Here is a 20,329-nt window from a genome sequence, read left to right as displayed (position 1 = left end):
TTGACAATGAGAGAGGCTGGGTAGAGAGTCCGACCCAACTTGAGCAAACATTTAGACTTGAACAAAAGTACCAACTATCATTCATTCTATATAATTAAGGACTCTACAAATCCTACTGTATACATCAGTTGTTGTGTGACACCTATTTACTTCATGAATGGCTGCCATGTCATACAATCTATCTGTACAGGAATCTTGCACAATCTACTCTGGAAAATAAAGAAACTTCTTTAGGCTGCACTGATGAATCACTTTTTTTTGGTTTTTCTAAAGAACTGAGACAAAGACATAATGGTGGAAGGATTCGAATGTTCAATGAGGCACAGGAAGCAGCAATAATCAACTCGGTTTTGGCAAATAATGCAATTAGAGTCTGAGAGATTCAAAGCCACATCATAAAGGAGAACACAATTTTCAACAACATCTGGTGAGTCAGCCTGTCCACATTGTCCCGTATTCTCCATCGAAAACCAAGAGCACATGAAGCAGCTTTACAGGGAGCCTTTTTAGAGGAATTCTGAAAGAATCAAAGATCTGAGACATGAATATGTGGATGTAAGTACAAGATTGACTACAGTACACTGCACACAGTACAGCATCCCCCCCCCCCCCCCCCCCCCCCCCCCCATGTACTGGACTACACCATATTAGCTGATTTTTTTGTTTGTTTGTTTTCAGAAAGTATTGGAAATGGATGCTAATGTGATCCAACATAAGTTTCTTGTCATTGATGAGACTTCAACCTCACAAAGACCAGGAGAAGAGGAAGGAACATCATTGGTCACAGAGCCAATTTAGATGTTCCACAATGTGTGCCGCCATCACACATAAGTCCTGTGGTGGTCCTCCACCACCATGTCAACCTTGGTCCATACAGCACAGCCCACATACTCCCATTTATGGACAGACTGCACAACATTTTGATACTTGTGGTATCAAAATACCACAGGTATCAAAATTTTTCCTCCACAACAAATCAGTGCAACATATGCACAGCACATACAGTATGAACAAAAAACGCTAACCCTAACCCCAACCCTAACCTTAACCCATAACCCTAACCTTAACTCCTAACCCTAACCCCTAACCTTAACCCCTAACCCTAACCCTTAACCTTAACCCTAACCCCAATCCTAACCTTAACCCATAATCCTAACCTTAACTCCTAACCCTAACCCCTAACCTTAACCTTAACCCCTAACCCTAATCTTAACCCCTAACCCTAACCCCAAACCCCAACCCTAACCTTAACCCATAACCCTAACCCCAAACCCTAACCCCAATCCTAACCTTAACCCATAACCCTAACCTTAACTCCTAACCCTAACCCCAATCCTAACCTTAACCCATAACCCTAACCTTAACTCCTAACCCTAACCCCAAACCTAACCTTAACCCATAACCCTAACCCCAACCTTAACCCATAACCCTAACCCTAACCCCAAACCCTAACCCCAATACTAACCTTAACCCATAACCCTAACCCCAAACCCTAACCCCAATACTAACCTTAACCCATAACCCTAACCTTAACCCCTAACCTTAACCCCTAACCTTAACCCCTAACCCTAATCCTAACCTTAACCCATAACCCTAACCTTAACTCCTAACCCTAACCTTAACCCCTAACCCCTAACCTTAACCCCTAACCCTAATCCTAACCTTAACCCATAACCCTAACTCCTAACCCTTATCCCTAACCTTAACCCCTAACCCCTAACTTTAACCTTAACCCCTAACCCTAATCTTAACCCCTAATCTTAACCTTAACCCCTAACCCCAAACCCTAACCCCAACCCTAACCTTAACCCATAACCCTAACCTTAACCCCTAACCCTAACCTTAACCCCTAAGCCTAACCCTAACCCCTAACCTTAACCCCTAACCCTAACCTTAACCCTAACCCCTAACCCTAACCTTAACCCCTAACCCTAACTCCTAAACCTAACCCTAACCCTAACCTTAACCCTATCCCCTAACCCTAACCCATAGCATACGGATGACACAGAGCAGCACAGATATGTTGTAAAATGTGACAATGTCAACTTCCATCATGCAGCCTCAGTACCTTCCACCCTACTCTCCATTTCCAGAGTTATTTTCAGCATGGCGGTGGAAGGTGTATGACTGCCTCTTCTGCAAGCAATGGAGGAAAGGCATGTGATGATATTAATGTGCCTTCCAGGGCTGGATACGACACTCAAGTTACTTCTTCCCTCAGTGTCTAGCCAGGGACAATATTGCCTGTGATGTTGATGAGGTGCTTTGGCCAGACTCAGCTGGGCAGTGAGATGCAGCCTAAGTATTTTTCTTTCCTCTGTTTTTTTTTTTATTTTGTAATTATTTTTCTGTATATCTTTTCCCTCAAAGTTTTCTGTATTTGATAGAGAGCACATTTTTTGTTCATACTGTATGTGCTGTCCATATGTTGCACTGATTTGTCGTGGAGAAAAATAAAAAGGTTTTGTTTCAACTGTATATTTGTAATTCTGCACATAAAAAGATGAAAGTGCTTTTGATTGGTTGGTTAGGACAAAACTCTGGTAATATGAATGAAGTGTGTGCCATTTAGTGCAAAAGTTTGATTTTGTGTTTATGTAGTTTTTAGTTTTAGTTTTAAGTGTTTATGTAGTTTTTAATGCAGTGCTTTATTTTGCTGGATATACGAGGTCTTTTGCACTTTGGGTATGTGGTTTTGTGATTAAGTGTTTTGAGAAAATGAGCCATGTTTCAAAAAATGTGTGTTAGCAATTGCAAAAGACTGTGAGCTGTGTGACGTGACTCACAGAGAGCGCAGGTTCCTCAGGTTCTCGAATGCTTCGGAGGGAACTCTCTTTAGATGATTGTTCTGCAGCGTTCTGCGTGAAGAGACAAAAGGAAAAATCACAAATATGAGACCATTTCTGTGCTATTTGATGACAATAAAGCTGAACATCAAACTGATTAAACTAACTGATTTCAAGATGTTTCTTTTGCACTTTCAGATAAAATTACTGGTTAAAAAAAGTTTGGCTTTTTTCAGGATTTATTTCAGGAGAAGTTAATTCATTGATTTCTTGAAATACAGTTTACTGAAACCAGCAGCCAGAAGATATTGATTCAGAATGTAAATTAAGTTTTTGCTATAATCATTAATCAAATCCTGAAAAAATGTTGTTGTCTTTCCTGAAATGTTGTTGTTTTTCATCTCTGGGCCTCCGTACCCATCAAATCACATGACTGTGATGTGTTGAAGCTCACATGTCTGCGCATCACTGTGGGTTCAGAAATCTCCTCATCACGAGAAAATAATTTTAATCCTCTTCTCATTATTACAAGATATTTTTTATGTTATTATGACTTTTTTATAATTACTGCACAACGATGCATTCAGTTATTACAAGAAACTGTTCTTGTTATAAAAACACTGTATTTTGTTGCATCACTTAACTTTTTCTCTTATTTCACAAAATCATCAAAACAAGATCTTCTGTTGTGATCATGTAATATGTTGTATGTTGTTAAAACAAGAAACATATTATATGCATGTTTATATATTTATAATATATAATATAGTTTTTCCTGCTGGCAGCAATATGCTGCTGGTCTTACTGAGCAGTGTCTAAAAATAAGGGTTATTTTTACTGGCATAAAACAAAATGCATCAGCTCATATATTTAGATCACAGCGATCAATGACACGTTATTTTAATAAAGGAAACAGACACCAGTTTATCACTTTGAAACACTTATGTCAAGTGCTGCCTGGAACTATTTACTTTACTATTTTATTAAAGTCGGGGAGATTTTCATTAAGTTTTAATAGTATGATCTGTGTTTCTAGCACTGCTGCACTAATGCAATCTTAAGAAAAGACACTTCTTATTACTGTAAATCACATGATGTATATACATAATATGTAGAAGAAAAGCAGCACATACAGCTCTCTGAGACCGATGAGACCTGTAAAAGCATCTTTGGGGATTACTGTCAAGTTGTTTCCTGCCAGCCGGCTGCAGAGAGAAACAGGAAACAGAATTAATGGACATCAATTAAGGTGAAAAGAAACAACCTGAATGCATTTGAGTTCGCTCAAATTGTTGAATGAATCTCAGTCAGAAGAAAAGCAGCAGCAGGAGGACAGAACTCCAAACTAATATCCTTGATCCATAAAACACACAGAGTTTCATTTAAACGTGTTTAGTGTCTCTGGCTGTGTGTCCGATCTGTCAGTTCATCTGTTCACCCACATCCATCCCTCAGTTTGATTATCTGCTCTGCTTTGGTTCCACTCCGTGTATTTACAAGCTGAATCCCACCAGTCAGCAAACTGAAGATCAGGACAATGTTCTCATCGCCTTCAGATAATGAGAATGTTGACCAAAGTCATCTGGTTTCCTGTTTTCACTGTCTATTCATCTGTCTTTATATTTGATCCATTCATCATTTAGTCTATAAATGTCTGAACAGAGTGAAAACGTTCCCAGAACTCAAAGTTTTGTCTTCAAATTGCTTCTACATAAACCAAAACATTCAATTAAAAACAGAGAAAAGCAGAAAATCTGAGGCCATTAAAGAAACTGGAATATTTGTGTTTGATAAATAACTTAAATTATTAATCAGTTTCTAAAATTTCTGTCAGTTAATTTTCTGTCGATCGACTAATCAACTGAACTGCAACACTTTGAAATGTACAGCAGGGTAAGGTTGGGTAAAGTGGGACAGTTTTTGGCAAATTGTGCTTTCCTGTGTGTTCAGACTGAATGCAAAGCTTAGATGCAACACAATTAGATTCAACGTTAATGCAAAGATGCAAATTGACGTAAATACGTGTCCACGTGAGTTGAAAATGTTTCAACGTGAGCGACAAGTTGCCATACAACAAACAAGTTCTCTAAATTAAATGACCAAATATGTCGTTAGATCATGCACGCTAATCTGGCGCCCCTGTCAGCAGTAATTGGGAAGACAACGTCATTTGTCTGGACTTTCCAAAACAATTATAGATCACTAGTAAACAATAACAATGTGTCATGATGTGACAACGCTGTGGTTCAGGTCTGGTTAGGTTTAGGGAAAGATCATGGCTTGGGTTAAAATGATCACTTTGTTAAGGCTAGAGAAACGTGGTGTGGGTGAAAGTTACTACTTCCTTAAAGTTAGGTGACCTTCGTTGTCATGGCTACAATGATAACCAAAGGGTTAAAGTTAGGACCTGTTGTGTCATTTTTCTCAGGAGAAAAGTCTCCATATAACTGTATATAACCACATTTCTGGTGAATTCTGATTTCAGTCAGAGGCTGAACTGAACACAAACACACAGACATGGTCGGTGCATCCGTTGCTAGCTAGCTTACAGCTAATGTTCAGTTGTTATTTTGGGTGAAGAAACACAAATGGTCCAGCAGTCAAATACACATCAGGGACACAAGGCAAAAACAGAAAATATATATTTTCCCCATTTTAGTTTCTGAGAACACAAGACAAGTGATTGTTCATTACATTTTTATCCTGAGCTAGAAGGAGTTAAAAACAAGAGAAAGTTTTAGTATATAGTTATAATTTAATTTTTTATTTCCATATTGGGTGAAGGTTTTGAAGGCAGTACGACTTTAGGCACATATAAGTCACTAAAATCAACACTGACATTAGCAACACAAGATGTTTATATTTTCAGTTTCATTCCAGAGGATATCAGAATCTGTTTCACGTGGTTTTAGAGGGCAGACTAGTCTCAGCTTCATGTCTGCAAACATCTAACCTGCAGACAGAGCCTAGGGTTTAGTTGTCAACAGTTAACCGCAAATTCGTCCAAACCTGGCCTCTGTCCTGCTGATCTTTAGGTCATTCATACTTTTATATTAGCACATACTGATTATTGTAAATGTATTGTAATTTGCTGTTTGCAGGGTTTAAAGCCCCCCCCTCCAAAAAAATCTCACACCTTCAGTTTAAAGAGGACATAGTCTGCACATTTCCAGATCTATATTTATATTCTGGGGCTCTACTGGAATATCTTTGCATGATTTACAGTTAAAAACTCCTTATTTATCTTGTACTGGCCCTTTATGCAGCCCCTTAGTTCAGCCTCTGTCTGAAACAGGCCGTTTTAGCTCCTGTCTCTTTAAGGGTCCCCTCTTGATGAGCCCACTCTGTTCTCATTGGTCAGCTTCAGGAAGCTTCCTCCAGCTCAGGACATTACGTAAACAAACAGGGGTAGTCAGATTTCACTTCTTTTTCGGAAACCTTTCAAATACATCCATACATGTTCGAGCTGAAATCCAATCTGAAATATGACGGTGGACAATGTGAACAACACATGGAAAAACCTTAGCAACAGCCTTAGCAACCAAGGCTACTGAATGGACGGCCATTTATGGGCATGCACGACAATCTGACGTCAGCTCATTGGCAAGGTAGAGAAAAACATTGCAAATGAAGCATTCAGAGCAGGTTGAAGCCCTGACATTTGATTTGCAGGGAGCATTTCTACTTGGAACTTTGACCATGTTTTACATCCAACATCATGACAGTATGTAAATGATAGAAAACCACAAAAAGCATAATACAGCCAATAAAACAGCTGCTTGACACAATCTCATCAGTTCTGACTTCTTCACTGGTTTAAAATCAGTTTGACAGTTGATTTGAAGATTTTACTGGTCACTTGATGGACTAGCTCAAAGTTAAATATCTGAATTGTTGCTCCTGTACAAGTCAGATCCTCCATCAGAGACCTGCTGGCTGTTCCTAAGTCCTGGTTCAGGACTAAAGAGGACCTGGTTTTTACAGTCTGGAACTCCCTGCATGAGAATCTGAGATGACATCTTATTATTAATGTCACCTCTGTGTTTTACAGTTTAGTTCTAACATGTTTGTCTGTTTCACTCTTTTATTTTATTTTTTTTCATGTTAAGTATTTCTTTCTTTGACAACCCCTCCGCTCCAGCCACTAGGTGTCCCTGTGTCCTTTGTTTTGCAGGAGTCGGGTCTTGGGGTGGAGGGTCGTCATCACCTTCATGGTGTGGTTTTCCATACAAAGCTCACCGCCACTTCCCCACCAGAGGAGCTTATAAATTCGTCTGGTCTGTCATCTTTGTCACAGTTGGGCTGTGACAAATAGGGGCTCGTCCTGTCCTCGTTGACCCGGTTCAGGTTTGTTTAGCGCTGTTGGTTCTGTTGCTATAGGCTTTGTAGTAGTTGGCTTGATGGGTTGAAACCGCGATTTAATTAATGAAACCAATGATCAGTGGAATGTGTTTGTATTGTCGGTGTGAGGTCGGAGATCGGTTGTAGCCTAGTAGGCTGTGCGTCTCATTTTTGTGAATGAGTTGCGCAATCTGGTTGTTTGGGAGACATTGATGAGTGTGGTAAGTAGGCTGTTTTGCTGTTTTGGGTTAATATAAGCAGCTGTACTGAAGTCGCTGATTTGTTCTGAGGGGTGTGTGGTATGTGGCGGAGAAGAGAGCTTATCCCTATCTGAACCAGCTGTTTGACAAAGTCCTCACCACTGATGATGGAAAGAGTGCTGCAAATGGTTGCTTGCTGCAGGACAAACTCTTGGTGAGGAAATGGTTGCCCCATGAGGAAAACTTTGCTGATAATCCCATTTTTCAGATTGTTGTTCCTTCCAAATTTCATAGTGAGGTGTTGAGGACTTCTCATGATCAGTCAGGACATTTGGGAGACCGTAAGACGTATGATTACATTTTGCGATCTTCTGGCTTTGTGTAAAGAGTGATGTGTACAGTGTGACAGCCCTCTTGACTTCCTGTTTGGGCTGTTCTTCCCTCTGAGGAGCGAAGCAGTAAGTGCATCATTGATTATCACCTGTGCCTGTTGCTCATCAGCTATATAAGCTGGTGGATTCAGTCAGTTTCTCTCTCTTTCCCTGGGCGTATGGCTTGTTGTTTCGGTAGGCTTTTTCTTGTTTTTATATTCTTTGTTCACTACACTTCACTGTACACTCATTCAAACACTCAAAACACTACTGATGTTACTGATTTATGTACTTTATATTGCCATTGGTTAACTTATATTTTGTTAAATAAATCTTTAGTTAAAAGTCACGTGCTGTCCTCTCCTCTTTGTCCTCCCCTCGAGCCAGACTGTGGGGGCTCGTCCAGCATGCTCGCGTCTCTGATACAACTGATTCTATGGCACGTGGTAATCCCAGACATCTTGACTCAAATCCTTCTCTGGGGGTGGCAGCTTTAGAGGAGGAGAAAGCTGTAATGGCCTATGGAGTGTTGCAACCTTGCTTCAAAAAGTTGGAAGCCTTGGGTAACATGCATGTGTTGTTGGGTTATTCGGATAAGTCTCAACATAAACAGTTGACTGACATCATTGACAGTTATCAGCCTTTGTTTTTGGATACTCTGTCTAACATGTGCTTGATTGAACATGATATTGATATTGGTGATACTCAGCCCATTTAACAGTATTTCTATCGGACACCTCCTGAAAAACAATAAATATTAGATTGTCACAAAGTTAATGTGGTTAAAACGCCAGATACCTACCTGCTACCTAGAATGGAAGATTGTGCAGATCAAGTTGGGGCAGCAAAATATGTAAGCAAGTTTGACCTCCTGAAAGGGTACTTGCAAGTTCTACTTTCTAAATGAACAAAAGAGATTTGCTTGCTCATTACTCCATCTGGTCTCTATGGTTATACTGTTATGCCATTTGGGTTGTGTAATGCACCCACAACGTTCCACAGACTCATGAATAAGATTGTTTCTGGTTTGCAAGGTTGTGCAGTATATCTAGATGATGTTGTTATCTATAGTGACACATGAGAGGAGCACCTTGGCAGAATAAAGGCATTGTTTGAAAGGCTGGTTTGGGCACGTTTAACGGTTTAATTCAGCTAGATGAGAGTTTGCTATAGCCACTGTTACATATCTGAGTTAAAGACTTAATGTGCTTCCTTTGTGTGGCTGGTTACAACCGTAACTTTTGTGCTAACTTTTCCTCTGTTGTGGCTTTTCTTACAAACCTGCTTAAAGCTGAGGCTAAGTTCATTTGGTCTCCTGAATGTCAGAATACATTTGACAAGGTGAAGACCAGTACCTGCTGCTCCTGGGTTAGTGGAACCATTCCAGCTACAAGTTGATGCCAGTAATATTGGTGTTGGTGCTGTTTTGATGCAAGCAGATGTAAATGGTGTAGTTAGAACTATCAGCTACTTTTCCAAAAAGTTTAAATCTTATCAATTACACTATTCTGTGATAGAGAAAGAGGCTCTGGCGTTTGACTGGCCCCTCCAACATTTTGACATGTATGTTGGTTCAGGTGAGCCCCTTGTGGTGTATACAGATCACAATTCGCTGACGTTTCTGCAATCACTGCAAAACCCAAAACAATGGCTGATGAGATGGGCTCCATTACTGCAGCCTTATCATTTAGATATATCAAAGACACTAATGACCTTGTTGGTGATGCCTTATCTTGGGCCCCTTTGCCTTAAGATCTCCTTTGCCCTCTAAGTACACTTTCTCAAATCTTTCAGATTGCTCAAGTATTTTTAAAATTGGCCAGGAGGAAACCATGTAAAAGAGGGTGGTATGCTTATTGGTTGGCATTGTTTATGAAGGGTAAAGCAGTCTGGTAAAGTGAACCTGTATATATTATACCAATAATGGAGACTCTGGGGACGAGTAAAAATATTTCTGAAATATTTTGAATGTTTAATTACAGATCAAGACTTTGTTAATTTTAAATGTTTTTCAGACGACAAGGTGGACTCATGTTCTTATGGAGGGGTGTGTGAGCCCTCTTGACTTCCTGTTTGGGCGGTCCTTCTCTTTTAGGGGTGAGGCAGGAAGTGCAATACTGATTATCACCTGTGCCTGATGCTCCTCAGCTATATAAGCTGGTGGAATCAGTCAGTTTCTCTCTCTCTCTTCCTGAGCGTATGACTTGTTGTTTCGGTTAGGGCCTTTCTTGTGTTTATTTTCTTTGTTGCCTACACATCACTGTACACTCATTAAAACACTCAAAACACTACTGATGTTATTGGTTTACATATTTTGCCATTGGTTAACTTATATTTTGTTAAATAAATCCTTAGTTAAAAGTCATGTGTTGTCCTCTCCTCTTTGTCCTCCCTGTGAGCGGGGCTGTGCCAACAGATATATCAAAACGTGTCATACATGTCAAATGATGGAAAAGCCAAATCAGAGCATTAAGTCAGCCGCTCTGTATCCTATTCCGGCAATTGTGCAGCCATTTGAGTATCTGATAATTTACTCTGTGGGTCCTTAAGCTCATTCCAAGTCTGGTAGCAATTATTTGCTTACAATACTGTGTCAAAGTACAAGGTATCCAGCTGCATATCCATTGTGTTCCATTACTGCTAAGTCGGTGGTAAAGTACTGGCACGGTTCATTTCCATTTTTGGAGTTCCAAAAGTAATCCAGAGCGACCGGGGCTCAAATTTTTCATCTCATTTATTTGCCCAAGTTCTAAAGCAACTACGGGTTAAACATAACCAGGCTTCCGCATACCATGCTCAGAATCAAGGGGCGCTGGAAAGATTTCATCAGACCCTGATGTCTCTGTTGTGTGGTTATTGTGTTGAACTGAACCAGGCTTGGGAAGAAGGGCTGCCGTGGCTACTGTTAGCTGCCAGAGAGATTCTGCAAGAAAGCACCGGTTTTAGCCCAAATGAAGCTATTTTTGGGCATACAATGCATGGGTTACTCACTCTGTTGCATGATACCGTGGCACAGCCAGAACCTCCTAATAACGTGATCGAGTTTACTAATGGCTTCCGGCATCGGTGGTACGTGGGGAAATAGCTGAAGAAAAGTTAGCCTCTTCACAGGAGAAAATAAAGCATTTTTACAACTTAGAAGCGCGAGCAGCATTGGTTTACTCTTGGTGACCAGGTTCTTGCTTTCTTGCCAATTGTCTCCATTTCAGACTAAGTTTACTGTCCCATTTACAGTTTTACACCACGTGTCAAATCAAAACCACCTGCTGGCAATGCTGAAGTGTAGAAAATCAACCCAACTCTGTCATGCGAATCTTCTGAAACCCTGTTACACTCGTGCATCAGTTTTCTGCATCTAGTGGCGAGGAGCAGAAAGAGTCTGTTAAGCCAATTTCAGTGGCTGCAACAGAGGGGAGTTCTTCTGCAAAATATTTTTCTGCATAGGAGGATGATGGGTTTACACCGCCTGATGAGAGTTTGTTGAGTGGCCGGTTAAAGAACTTTGTAACACTGCATAATCTGGAGTCTCTGTTTGGGCATCTGTATGAGGAGAGGTACACTTTATCCGTGTTTGTTTAATGATATATCAAGCTGAACTCACTTGATAGAGCATGACATTGATGTAGGCGAGGCGTAGCCGGTCCAAAAGTGTTTTTACCTGGTGTTAGAGGAAAAACGCAAGATGATGGACAGAGATATAAACAGTATTGCAGAACCCTCATCTTCTAAGTGGGTATCACCTTGTTTACCAGTGGATAAGTCTGATAAAAGTCCTAGGTTTTGCATAGACTATTGTAAGGTGAATGGGGTCACCAAACCAGATGCTTATCCACTGCCGTGCACTGAAGATTGCGTTGATCTGAGGGGTGTACTATGAAGCGAGATTAGTGGGTTAGCGAGGTATGTTGAGCATAAAGCCAGAGTTTTGGATGTCATGAAGGTGGCTCTCTTTTAACCTGGCTAGATCACCATGGTAACTTCTACTGCAAACTTAACCTGGTCTGGAGCAGGTTATGTTTTGAGTTTCGGCTTAAATCGGCAATAAAAAGCGCTGTCCTTTCACTAACCACCTGCTTTGCTGCAAAGTCCGTTTAACACTGCTGCTACTCCAGCTATTAGAAAAAAAACCCAAAAAACTAATGAAGAAATACTTCAAACAAAAAAAAAGATTAATGTATTGGTATTTATCAGAGATAATATTCAATCTATAATATTAATTTCACTTTGATTTGGCCAGAATCTAAAGTGATTTCCACTTATCTTTCATTATTAGACAGTCAGACCTGAATGCACTTGAGTATAATGTTTAAATCTGCTGCATCAAGTTTAAAGTTTAAGAGCTCTGGATGTGGGAGGCATTAGTATATAAACTAATTACATAATTAATAAATTAATGAATTTGTTTTTTAATGAACGACCAGCATTCCTCTCTTGCCTTATTTGCAGCAACAGTGTTGCTTTTTGCTGTGATAATGTATTTATATTCTTCATAGCTCTCCGTTATAATGATCTGTTCCTCCTGACTGAAGTAAGTGGCACACGATTGGTCCATTTTGTGTGGAAAAAGAGTCAAAGAGTCTTTTATGGGGACGCACACAGAGCCTGAAGCAGAAAGCCTGAGTTAACAAAGAAAGTTCATAACCACCGTTGTGATACCACTTATCTCTGATAGCGAGTTTAGGGTTTGTGGAGCCAGCTCACACAAAGAAAACCTGGATATGTTGAACTTGCTTCGTAGTACAACCCCTCAGGTCAGCATGTTAGTAAATTTGATTTACTGAAGGGTTATTGGCAAGTACCTCTGTTCAAAAGAGTGAGAGAAATTTCAACCTTCTCATTTTTCCCTATACAGTGATGAGTTTTGTGTTGCGTAATGCACCGGCGACGCTCCAGCTCCTGATGAATATGGTTATGTCTGGGCTGGAGGGATGCACTGTGTACCCAGATGATGTTGTGATCTACAGCAATACATGGGAAGAGCATTTGGTTCATATGAAAAAGCTGTTTTATTGTCTGGGTGATTCACGCCTGACAATTAATTTAGCAAAGTGTGAGTTTTGCTAAGGCCACCGTCACATACCTTGGTAAGGGCAGTGGAACATGTGGCCGGTACAGGGAAAAGTGATTGAGCAGTATCCAGTGCCTGTTACTAAGAAGGAAGTCCAGCGGTTTCTGGGTCTTGTGGGTTACTACCGCAGTTTTTGTAAAAAAAAAAAAAAATCAACTGTGGTAACTACTTTGACAGATTTACTAAAAGGGAAAGCAAAGTTAATTTGGTCAGCTTATTGTCAGCAAGCATTTGAAAATGTTAAATCAATTCTTTGTTCACATCCTGTTCATGCAGCTCCATGCATGGACCAACTCTTCAAACTGCATGTGGATGCAAGTGATGTAGGTACAGTGTGGTGTTGAACGACCTCTACTCTCTACTCTTTTCAGTTGACTCATTCTCTTATATAGGAAAGGAGACGCTTACACTGATCTGGGCATTAAAAGTTTATGTTGAAGTTTATGTTGACTCTGGTAGTGTTCCTCTGGTGGTCTACGCAGACCACAACCCAATAAGTCTATGTTGACTCAAGTAGTGTTCCTCTGGTGGTCTACACAGACCACAACCCAATAACTTTTCTGCGTTCTTTTTATTGCCCAAACCGCAGGATTTTGTTTTTTCAATCCTATTGTTTGGATATCTGCCACATCAAAGGCTCTGAAAATATTGTGGCAGATGCTTTTTCAAGAGCACCTTGCTCTTAAATTTCGTGCCTGTACTGTTTACTGTTTAATCTCTTTAGTCTACTATCTCTCTCTCTCCGTTGTCACTCTGAAAATGCTTCTCCAGGCGTCGGAGTTGCTGATTTGCAGGCTGGAGATCAGTTGGCTGTCTGGGGGAGTCTCTACAGAATCGGCCGGTATGGAACATGTATGTAGTAGTCGGAAAATAGTTAAGTTATATTGTTCGGCTATGTAGTCGCCTGTTTTGAATTTTGTATAGCTGTGCTCTGCCAGGATTCCCGCTGGGAACCCCGTTTTTATGGGGGGTGGGGTTTGACGACCCCTCTGCTCCAGCCACTAGGTGTCCCTGTGTCCTTTCAGTCGCTGGTTCTCTTTTGTTTCGCAGGGGCCGGGTCTGAGGTTGGAAGGTCGTCATCAACTTCATGAGCCACACCTGGTTCCGGTGTGGTTTTCCATACAAAGTTCACCACCGATCTCGTCTCCCATAGCGGGCACGGCTGTTCTGTTTTTGTTTGTTGCAGACATTTTCATGCATCCATACATGCTCACATTACTGATTGCTGACTTCCACGTTTGTTTCATTCTTTAACATCCTTTTCGTAAATAAATATGCTTGTAAATTCTTCTGCCCGGCTGTGACACTCTGTATTTTACAGCTCTGTTGAATCGTGTGAATGATAATGATTCATTTTCCCATCTAAAGCACTTTGAAAGTGTTGTACAAATGAAGTTTATATTATTTTCATTTTATCCTAAAAAAAATGTATTTGTCTGGGTTTAAATATTTTTCTTGTCCATAAAAACTGATGTTAAATTTTTTAAAAAAGTCTTTTATTTCAATTTAATGGAGAAAATTCAATGAAGATTGTGTAATGTAAATCTGTTTGTTAAAAAAAAAAAAAAAACAGTGAAAAGAAAAATAAATAGTGTTAGTTGTGTAAAAAATTAATAAACACATAAAACAATTTCCATTGTTTTATTTTTAAAATGTGAAAAATGCAAACTTAAAACAATTCAATTAAAAAATAATTAATGAATCAATATTGAAAATGTGTTTCAGTTAGCAGCATACACTATTTATTATGTTAATTAATGTTAATTGTGTTGTGTTAATGTTAATTTTATATACAGTTAGTTTGTAGTAATTGTTAGTGAGACGTCACAGTGAAATAAAGTGACAGAAGATTATTTTAAATGTCATATTAACCATTTTATGTCTCCTGACGCATCTTTCTGACTTTGCTGTAAATACTGAAATTAACCTTTTCTTTTTTTTTTTTTTACAATTAAAAGAGCATTAAAGGAAAAATATCTGATTCTTCTTTATTATTTGTTGAGCTGACAGTTATTTTCCTCTGATCTCAAATAATTTAATTCATTCTTGTAAAGAGTTTAATTTGTTTGACAAATAATTAAACACAAACAAATTTTACAGTTTTCCCCACAAGAGAAAAAAACAGAGCTGATAATCACTGCTAATGTCATTTATTTTATTTTATTTTTTTATTTCAGGAGGTTTACATTGTTAGGAGAAAAAAAAACTGCATGAAAATGTCATACAGTGTTGTCGCCTGAAGTAAAAAGGACAAATATTTACCGTATTGAATACTGAAATTAAGTTATTTAAGTTAATTTAAGTTAATTACAAGAAAACTGAAGCAGGTGTAACAACAAACGGGAAGAACTGGTGGAGCAAATTAAAATCTTTTATAATATGTTTTTGTCACAAGACGAGCTGAATATCTGAGCTATATACGTAAATTAAATTATGGAGGAAATAAATGTGTGCAGATAGACAGGTGGATGTGTATTAGTATATATATTATTATATGTGTGTATATTTCTACTGTTATTCCTGATGCATTAATGTCAATACTTACTGGGATTCACTTCATTAAATTGTATTAAAAAAATTTTTTTACGTTTCTTGTTGTTAATAAATCAGGATGGATTTTGAAACAATGGAGCCAGCATGGACTTAATTAATGAATCTATATGTTGACAATAAAGTATTAAATAACAGTAACTTCTCAATAAAACTGAAAGGGACTTCATTGAAGGAATTAAACATAAATAACTGTCTAATTTCTAACATCCACAGACATAAAGGAAGTTTCAAAGGCACAGAAACTTTAAACAAGGAAATAAGAAAAGCAGAATAAAATTTTCCAGCATCTAAGTGTCTAAAAATCCAAATTTCTGTCTTTTTAACTGTGTTTGATCACCGGACGAACACACGAGTTCTGCTTCAGTGATGATGAACACAAAACTTTTTAATTTTCAGATGAACACATTTTATTCATTCAGGATGACCCATTAATTTTTTGGGGGTTTTTTTTGGTTTTAACATGCAATAATTCATTATTGTTTCATTTTAAATATTGTCAGTGTGTATTTACATGTATCATCCTGCCTGCAGTGTTGATTTTTTAAAAATGTTATTTTTCCTTTTTTTCTCTACAGACTTTTGACCAGTAAACATCCTGACACTCACTGTCTGATCATAAACATTTCTAAAAGATAAATTACTGATTTGACTTCATGTCTCCATCTTTAAAAGACATTTACAGGTGAACACGCAGCTGATTCTTAAAATACCGACGTCCCTCACATCATCGTCTCGTTGATGTTTTATAGTCTGTGTTTCCATCCAGCTGCTGCTTTACTCTCCTCTTATTTATTTATTTTTTACTGTTTTCTGTGTTTTTTCTTTTTTACAACTCTCTTCTCCAAATTCCTGACAAAAAAACGTAATTTTGTCCGTCACTGTGAAAAGAGATTTGCTTTTATTTGACCTGTTAACATACAAAACCTGTTTTTTTTTGCCTTTAAGGAGCTTCAGCTGTTACAGTAACAAAGTTTTATGTTTGTCTTTGTTGAGCTCTAAATCCATCAATAAGTCACTTTTCAATACAAAACTGTACAAACAATAGAAAACTAAATAAACGCTTAAATCCACTGAGATTCTACTAAAATATGAAACGAACTTTAGTTTGTTAAAAATCAAGAATTGCGTGTTCAAAATATTTACTCACTCAATATGATACTATCTGAAGATCTTGAAGTTATTTTTATTTTTCACTTCACTGATTATACAAGAGTTTTATTTTCTTTTACACACAGTATTTATCATTCGTTTTTTTTGGTAAAATATAATAAAAATGTTATTAAAAAAGTACCTTACTGAAAATACAGAAAAGTTCAGGAGTTCTCTGGATTTTATTTTATTCAACGTGTTTCAGACTCTCGACTCTCAAGCTGTGACCTCACACAGACAAACAAACTGAACCAAACAGGTGACAATAAATAAATAAATAAATAAATAAAGATTGTGCCAGGTTTTGTCGGCACAATAACTTCTCATAAAAGAATCAAGTTTCCATCGACTTTTTAAAATAAAATGTGATATTTCCAAAGAGACTCTCTCAGCAGCCTTAAATGCTGTTTGATTGAAGAACCAACATGTTATTAAAGCCCTTTTAGATTTCAAAGCTGTTTAATTTTAAACTAATTTTCTCACAATTAAAAAAAACAATACAACGTTCTTTATAAAGTTTTTCATAACTCTGTAAATGTTTAAAAGACTAAAAAACTGCAATTAAAGCTTCAGTGGAAAAGATAAACTTTAGATTAACATAATATATTTGTAATAATATATTTTCTTTACTTGCTGTTGAAAAATATATTTCTTTTTAAAATAAACTCGATCTTCCAACATCTTCAGCTTTTCTGTCACTGAGGTGAAATTCTCCTTTCAGCTGAGGACAATGTTTTTTTTATGTATTTCACACATAAAAACAAGAAAAGAACATGAAATACCAGCAGTTTTAAAAGAAAAGCAACTTCTTCTTTTCATTAGAGTAAACAGCGTTAACAGAGTCTTGACTGCGTTACAGAATTAAATCAATTAAAGTAAATCTGAGTGCAGATGAGTTGATTAGTTTTACTCACAGAGAGGAGGTGAAGCTGCTCAGGTTGGAGGGAACATCTCTCAGACTGACATCCACACAGTCGACACGCTGCAGCATCCCATCGCCCTCACACCTGCAGGGAGGGGGACAGTCTCTGCTCGACCCCCCAGCTTCAAGTACCTCCACCGAGCTGAGAACAAAAACCAGAAGGTGCATCATACCTGCAGAGAAAACTCACATCAAACCAGCAGCTTCCTGTTTCTGCAGAGATCTGGCAGAGACACACACATGTTCAGCACTGGATATGGTGAAGGGGGGGGGGAGGGTGTGTGTGTGTGTGGGGGGGGGGGGGGGGGGGGGGGGGGTGCTTTAACCTGAGCAGGCTAAGTTGAAGGTGTGCTGCCATCTTCTGGTGTCTGATGTACACTGCAGAGCTGTAACTATTATTATAGTTTATTACAACTTATATTGGTTGTTTTGTCCATAATTTCTAGTAGAAGTAATAATGTTGTACTCACCAAGTTATTTTTTCACTTTATTTTATTCTTATTTTTTTATTATAGACTTTATTTATCATACCATATTACATTTCATCATGTTAAACTTTGCGAATTGAAATTATAGTCAATCAATCTTGTGACCAGAAGTACAAAACAGAGGGACAATGACAATAATATTATTAAAATAAAAAATAAATACATTACTGTAAAACAAAATACAGGCAATTCTGTATGTTTCCTAAATGTAATTATAATAATCAATTGTACACACATATATATATATATATATATATATATATATATATATATATATATTGTTTTGAAGAGATTTAAGAGAGCTCATGAAGTAACAGAGAAAATAATGGTAATTCTTTTGTGAATAAAAAAAACTTACCCATTATAATCATCACTAAACATTAACACTAAAATCAATTTCAGGGTCTTTACATTTAAAATATATTTCAGTAATACTGTAAAATACTGTTTATTAGAACCAGTAACAGTGCTGAACATTGACAAAGGAGGAGTACAGTTCCCAATTTCATACATATATGAAACCTTTTTTTTTTTTTTCTCACAGTATTCAACAGTAATCATTGAGTACTGTTGTGATATGCAGTACTACAGTGAGGAGAGTAGATTTCTTACCTAATTTCGTCTTCTCTGTACATCCAGACCAAGGGGGTAGCTCACGATTTGAAAAGTGAAGTCAATGCAGAAGCGCCTTAAACCTGCATTCTTTCTAATGGCCAGCAGGGGGCGACTCCACTGGCTGCAAAAAGAAATGAGATTGTATAGAAGTCTATGAGAAAATGACCCTACTTCTAACTTGATTTATTACCTCAGTTAACTGTTTATTAATTGTTGTGGATATTTTTGAGCGATGGTCAACACTTCAGTGGAGAGAAGCACACAGGAGGCTTTGATGTCTGAGGGCTGAAGATGTTTATTGAAGTTACTTGATCAAGGAGAATCGTAACCAGTGAACATCCAAGTTGGTGTAACTTGGATGCTGTCTCTTCCCATTCTGTCTTCTGAAAGTCTGAGTGTTAGTTTTTAACCCAATACCCAGATCAGCCTACAATATGAAAAATTAGTCTAATTGGTTCACTAGTTTCTAAACAAAGGACTGCACTTTACCCGTGACGTCTTAAATCACGTTGCATTGAGCCTCAGGTCATTGTCAACACATTTTGGCTACACATGTGTTGTCTAGAAGGGTCCTCTCTGGCCTTGGCTTACCATGGCAATGCTGATATACTCTTTATCAGAGAGGTTTCTGCTTTCACCAAAACATCACAGACAGCTGAAGTCTCGAGGAGAGATTAAGAATTACAGTGTGACCTCAAGGCTCAGTTTTGACCCAATTTGTAACTCAATTTGTAACCCTTAAAGATGGAAAATTTCATAACACTAATGAGTTCATGCTCTCAATCGCTAGTATCAAGTCCTCTTCAATGCATCATGATGTTCATTTTGTAAATTATGGCCCCATTTAGAGTAAAATAGACAATAAAGCAGATTATGCTTTGGGGCGTGGCTATGTTGTGATTGACAAGTCGGTATCATGGCAACAAGGTTAATTATGTAACGTATCCATGGAGTATAGGTGTCGATGTTCATAAAAGTTAATTATAACATTTTGGTCACCAAAAAAGTCTTGTCCAGTGTTTGGTTCTGATAAAAGATCCTCTAAGTAGTCAGATGTTCAGTTTTTTCAGTGAGTACATTTTGTTTTAATGGTTTCAGGTCTGTTTTGCGCAAGCAGAAATTAGCATTAGCATTAGCGTTATCACCGTTAACCATAGATTGTAAGTGCACCGTGCTAACCAAGCTAGCAGCTAGCGCTATGGTCAGCTCCACCTTCTCATCCAAATATGGTCACTTCTGGCTCCAAAAATCAAACATGGTGATGGTCAAATCCAAGATGGCGATGGTCAAATCGCTAAACTCTAGGCTTCAAAACGGCAGTCCACAAACCAATGGGTGATGTCATGGTGACTACGTCCATATTTCTTAAAGCCTATGGTCCAGACGATTGAAGCCACAGTGAAGCGGCTCATCAGAGGCGATTGCTCTCCTAGGTCGTAGTTTTGGTCCTCCTCTTGCTCGTCTTGCTCGACTTCCTCGTCCTCTTCCTCCTCCTCTGACTCTCACTCCTCTCGCCCTACCTCTCTCTGCAAAGTTGGCATCCATTGTTCTCCGACACAGGAGAGCTCACCCTTTGGCCCTTTTCTTGGCTAAAGCTATGATCGCTAATTGAAAAGCAACATGTGTTTGCCCATGAATGGCAGTTTTCCTTGTGAACAGGAGATTTTATCGGTGAAGGTTGTGCCAAATGTAGAGAATTCAAGTTTTAGTCATTGTGTCTCCAGTTCCTGTGTTGAGTGTGAGCGACTGAGAAAAACTGTAATACACATGTTTTTCGGCAATAAGAGTCAGCCAAAATTTTTTATTTGTGATTTGCAAGTAACAATCATTTGTGAA

General features: G+C 38.3%; 1 protein-coding gene across 1 annotated transcript in view; it reads right to left on the bottom strand.

Annotated features, from left to right (window-relative positions):
- LOC122985328 (leucine-rich repeat-containing G-protein coupled receptor 5-like) overlaps window positions 1–18,620 on the bottom strand; it is a 34,853-nt gene extending 16,233 nt beyond the window's left edge. The window contains exons 1-4 of the mRNA XM_044355899.1: window positions 18,491–18,620; window positions 17,383–17,532; window positions 3,920–3,991; window positions 2,787–2,858 (exon numbers count right to left, since the gene is read on the bottom strand). Of these exons, the coding sequence (XP_044211834.1) occupies window positions 2,787–2,858; window positions 3,920–3,991; window positions 17,383–17,532; window positions 18,491–18,513 (317 nt within the window). The 5' untranslated portion in view covers window positions 18,514–18,620. The remainder of the gene's footprint in view (window positions 1–2,786; window positions 2,859–3,919; window positions 3,992–17,382; window positions 17,533–18,490) is intronic.
- Window positions 18,621–20,329: the final 1,709 nt, after the last annotated feature.

Source organism: Thunnus albacares, chromosome 7 (assembly GCF_914725855.1).
Source record: "Thunnus albacares chromosome 7, fThuAlb1.1, whole genome shotgun sequence".
Classification (NCBI taxonomy): domain Eukaryota; kingdom Metazoa; phylum Chordata; class Actinopteri; order Scombriformes; family Scombridae; genus Thunnus; species Thunnus albacares.
This window is presented reverse-complemented; position numbering and strand designations above follow the sequence as displayed.